The sequence below is a fragment of the Rhinopithecus bieti genome, unplaced genomic scaffold (genome assembly GCF_001698545.2).
Source record: "Rhinopithecus bieti isolate Rb0 unplaced genomic scaffold, ASM169854v2 scaffold_32072, whole genome shotgun sequence".
In the NCBI taxonomy this organism is placed as follows: Eukaryota; Metazoa; Chordata; class Mammalia; order Primates; family Cercopithecidae; genus Rhinopithecus; species Rhinopithecus bieti.
The window spans coordinates 290,498-294,748 of record NW_016813565.1 but is presented as its reverse complement, the minus strand read 5'-3'; the positions used below and the strand labels follow the sequence as shown (position 1 = coordinate 294,748).

The following is a 4,251-nucleotide window of genomic DNA, read 5'->3' as shown; positions in this document are numbered from 1 at the left end:
CCTTTCCCCAGACTTCGTCTTCAGCTGGTACATCTTTCTCTGTCGTGTCCGCCCCCGTGCACTCCACTACCCTGAGCTCGAGCTCGCACTCGTTCTTCACTCATCCCACGACTGCATCAGGGTCTGTATCTCCTCTTTTTCCTTCTTCTCCAGCTGCCTCTACCACCATTAGGGCCTCTCTCCCCCACACTATCTCCTCTCCTTTCACCCTCTCTGCTCTACTCCCCGTATCCACTCTTACTGTGTCTCCCACCCCATCCAGTCACCCAGCGTCCAGCACCACTGCATTTCCGTCCACGCCCAGGACCACGGCCAGCACCCACACCGCCCCTGCCTTCTCCTCTCAGTCCACCACCTCACGGTCCACTTCTCTCACCACCCGAGTTCCCACGTCAGGCTTTGTGTCACTCACCTGGGGGGTGACGGGTATCCCCAGCTCTCCAGTCACCAACCTTACCACCAGGCACCCTGGTCCCACCTCACTGCCTACCACGCAGTTCCTGACCAGCTCCCTCACTGCACATGGAAGCGCCCCTGCTTCTGCCCCGGTATCTTCTCTCGGGACACCTACGCCCACCTCACCTGGTAAGTGGCATCTCTGTGGCCCTCCTACTGGCCTCACCTCTGTGCTCGTGACTCCCAGGCAGCCACTGCCTCAGTTTACCCCTCATGGTCCTATGATCCCAGGACCACATGCCTGTTCCCCACCTTCCCTATACACCTGACGGGTTTTCCCCTCTCCTCTCTTGGGCACCCCCTATGCCAACGCTTTCTTGGCCAAGCAAGTGCCCGGCCTCCTCGTTGGCCCTTCCCCAGCTAACCTTGACCTTTCCCTGCACTGGCTCACTCATGCCCCGGTCACTGCTGCACTCCTGGCCTCCCCTCAGTGATACCTGCCAAAAGCCTTCCCCGGCTGCCCCTTTGGGTGCTCAGAGGATATCAGGGCTGGCCGGACCCCAGGGTTCAAGCAGCACAGCCCTTCCTCCAAGTGCAGAGAGAGACATAAAAGTCCGGCACAGAAGGACCTGTTGAAGGTGAAGCTGGACGTGGCAACCAGGGCGCCTGCTCCTTGGTACTCATGCCAATTCTCTGGGCCACGGCTCTTCCCAGCCTCCACTTGGTCTCATGCCTATGAGCGAGTCCACTGCTCCCCAGGCCATGGGACGCCTGGAGACAGAACATGCCTCAGGCCTCGTCCACGTCCACCTAACCTCACGTTCCAGGGATGTCCCTCCCTTCCCTCCTGGGTGTTCCTCTCACAGCAACCACCCAGGACTGGGTCCCTCACATGCATCGACCTCCACCAGGTGGCAACGCCACGGCTGGCTTCGTGGTCTCTCACGTGGGTAGCAGCTCGTTGCTGCAGGCTGAGGGAATCTCGGTTTGGGTCCCTCCCTGAGACCAGGACTTGGGTACAAGCTGTAACCAGGGAGGTGACCCCAAAAAGCAGAGGTGAGGGAGCAGGAACCATCTGGGAGGGGAGGGCAGCTAGGGACGGCAGGGCCTGTGGAGGCACACATAGTCCTGCCCCCTCCTGGAGAAAGCTCTCTGCAGCGGACAGGTAGGTTCCAGGCGACTTGTCTTCTCTGTGGCCAGGAAATGAAGCTGGGCACAGCCAGGGGAGGGCACACAGGCAGCAGAGTCCAGCCTTTACCCCAGGACTCCTTTCCACTTTTAAACCCACGCTCCGCAGTGGCGGTTTCTAATGCTGATGCTGCCACTGCCTGCATCAGTCTACCCTGCTCCGTGCTGCCTGCCACGTGCCCAGGCCTCTCACTGAGGCTGGCTGTCTGGGCCTTCCACACGGGTCCCCACCCCGCCCCTTCCAGGAGCCCAGACCACGGGGCCTGCTCCACTTCCCTCCTCCCCAGCTGGGGCACATGGAGCTCCCACGACACCATCTGTCCCCCTCTCTGGCGTCACTGACACGGTGTCCTCGGCCCCCCTGCAGGTCCTGGGTCCGGCCAACCAGAGATACCCATGCCCACAGGTCGGTGTTGAGGCCTGGGGTGGGGCATCAGGGAAGCTGGGGCCCAGGGGTGGCTCACACAGGCCCAGGGCTCAGCCCACAGCGGTGGGTCGAGGCCTGGGGGTGGGGCATCAGGAAAGCCGGCCCAGGGGGTGGGCTCCACACAGGCCCCAGGGGGTCAGTATCTGCTTGGAGAAAATTCTCATACCCTTGATGGGACTCCAGCAGAGCGACTTTGAGGGAAAACACAAACCCTTAGGATCTGGCTTGGCCCTTTGCCTTTGGGGGTATGGCTGCCGAGGTCCTGGAGCTCCTTGTGGGGGGCTCCACAAGGAAAGGACCAACAACCTTGGGGCCAGGGCAGAAAGTCCAGAGACCAGGTGGGGACGTTCTCTAGCCCAGGGCTTCCCTCCCTCTTTCGCTCCATGGTCCACCCTGAAAGCGCCTTGCTGAAACCGCGCACTGTTCCCAGGGTCCGCAGCGTGCAAGCGAGGAGGCAGGAAGGAGATCACGTTCAAGGGGTCATGCCAGAACGTGACAGACGCTTGTTGAGGGCAACCCCTGCCATTTCCTGCCGCCAGGAGTCCATAGGCGGGAGGCCCTGCCCCATTCCAGCAAGGTGCTCACCAACCCACTCAGAAGAGGTGCCAGGGGAGTGGGCCTCCACCCAGGGCGTGGCTGCTGCCCCGTCAGTTAGCCACTCTGCGCTCCATCCCTGCCCAACACTGCCTTCTGGGGCCTGCGGTGAGCAGGGAGCTCAGCGGGAAGGTCCAGGCCTCTGTGGGGCGCTGCCTGGTAGGGAGGGGCGCCTTATGCCCCTGCCTAGCAGCCCATGACTGCTCTGCTGTCTTGGGCTTTCCTCGACAGTCTTCCAACACCCATCCAAACAGCAATGGGGCACGCCTGCGCCTGCTGCCGTCCAACTCCAATGGAGCCCCAGCAGATTGGAGCCTGCCTGCCAGACCCAAGCGCGCCTGGGCCAGTGGCTCGTAACTCCAACCCCTCGCGCAAGGCTTGTTCAGCCCGCTGCGAGTGCACAGCTCTTTGGTCTGTGGCCTGTGGAGACTAGCAGGGTCACTGCCTGCTCTCCTGGGGCTGAAGGACTGCAGATGACGGACGGACAAACACCCACCGGCCCCCTTCCCACTTGTGCCAGCAGCTGCTTTCCTGGTCACCAGGCCTGGCCCCCAAGTGCCCCCGGCCGTGGCTCACCTGTGGCACCAGTGGGAGAGGGGCTGCCAAGCAGAGGCCCAGACCACCACACCCCTGCAGACCCTGAGCCAGCAGAGAGGGACTGAGGCAGGCAGTGGCCACGGACCCTCCCAGGCACACAGGGCACTCCCGACCACCTGTCTGCCATCCAACACCTCCCAGCCCTTGAACTTGGCCCCAGCCCTGCTGGGCCCAGAACCCTGCAGATGAGGCCAGAGCAGACGCTGGACCAGACCCGTCAGGACCTGTGCTGAGATGGGGGCAAGAGGCCCAGGCAGCCACCAACACAGAGAAGAGGAGCTCCCCAGAGTCAGGGAGGGCACAGGGTGGCAGCAAGGGCAGGGCAGCCACCCCCGCTCCCAGCCAGGCAGAAGGCCCCCGGCAGCACCACACCTGTCCCCAGCAGCTTGACCTCGGGAGAGGGCGTCACCCGGCCAGAGACTCCAAATAAACTGGTTCTTGTCAAGGCACAGAGGCTGGTCCCCGAGCACTTGAGCACTGCTTTTGCCTCTCCCCAGTCCCTTAGACATTAGGCACCCGACCCACACCTGCACCCTGTGGGCCCCTGGGATCTGAGGTTGGGCGGGGCTGCCCCCAGGAGGGTCCGGGCTGGGAAAAGAAGCTGCCTCTGGCCTTGGCCCCCTGCCCTCCCTCCACCAGGACTGTCCCATATCTGGCGAAGCCCACTGTCCTCCAGGGGCCACCCCCATCTGCCCGAGAGCCCCTTCTGTAGTCAGATCAACAGGAGGATCCCCCACGGAGCCTCCTCATAGCCACGTGGTTTGGCAGGCCCGTTCCCCAGGAAGGAGCCCTGGGCTGCACCCCAACACACTGTACAGCGGGGAGCCCTGAGGCCAGGCTGGAGGGGCTCCCGCATGACCTGAGTCCCAAAAAATTCCACCGCACACCCAGAATCAAACTGGCAGAACAAAGGGCAGGTCACTTTCTGATGCCCACTGCCTGTGGGCCCACAGGCCAGGGACCTTGGGGTCTGTGCCTCACACAGCCCTCGGGGAGCTCTGAGGGTTATGTGGGATGCTTTCCCCCCAAAGAAAGTACACGATCTGGGG

The 4,251-nt window shown here is 62.9% G+C and overlaps 1 protein-coding gene across 1 annotated transcript; it reads left to right on the top strand.

The window, feature by feature from the left end:
• Window positions 1-5: 5 nt before the first annotated feature.
• LOC108513002 (mucin-6) lies at window positions 6-1,806 on the top strand (the record flags this gene model as incomplete). The annotated part of the gene is made up of 1 exon (XM_083287426.1): window positions 6-1,806. A coding segment is annotated over one exon (720 nt), but the record flags the coding sequence as incomplete, so codon positions are not given.
• Between the last annotated feature and the right edge of the window lie 2,445 nt (window positions 1,807-4,251).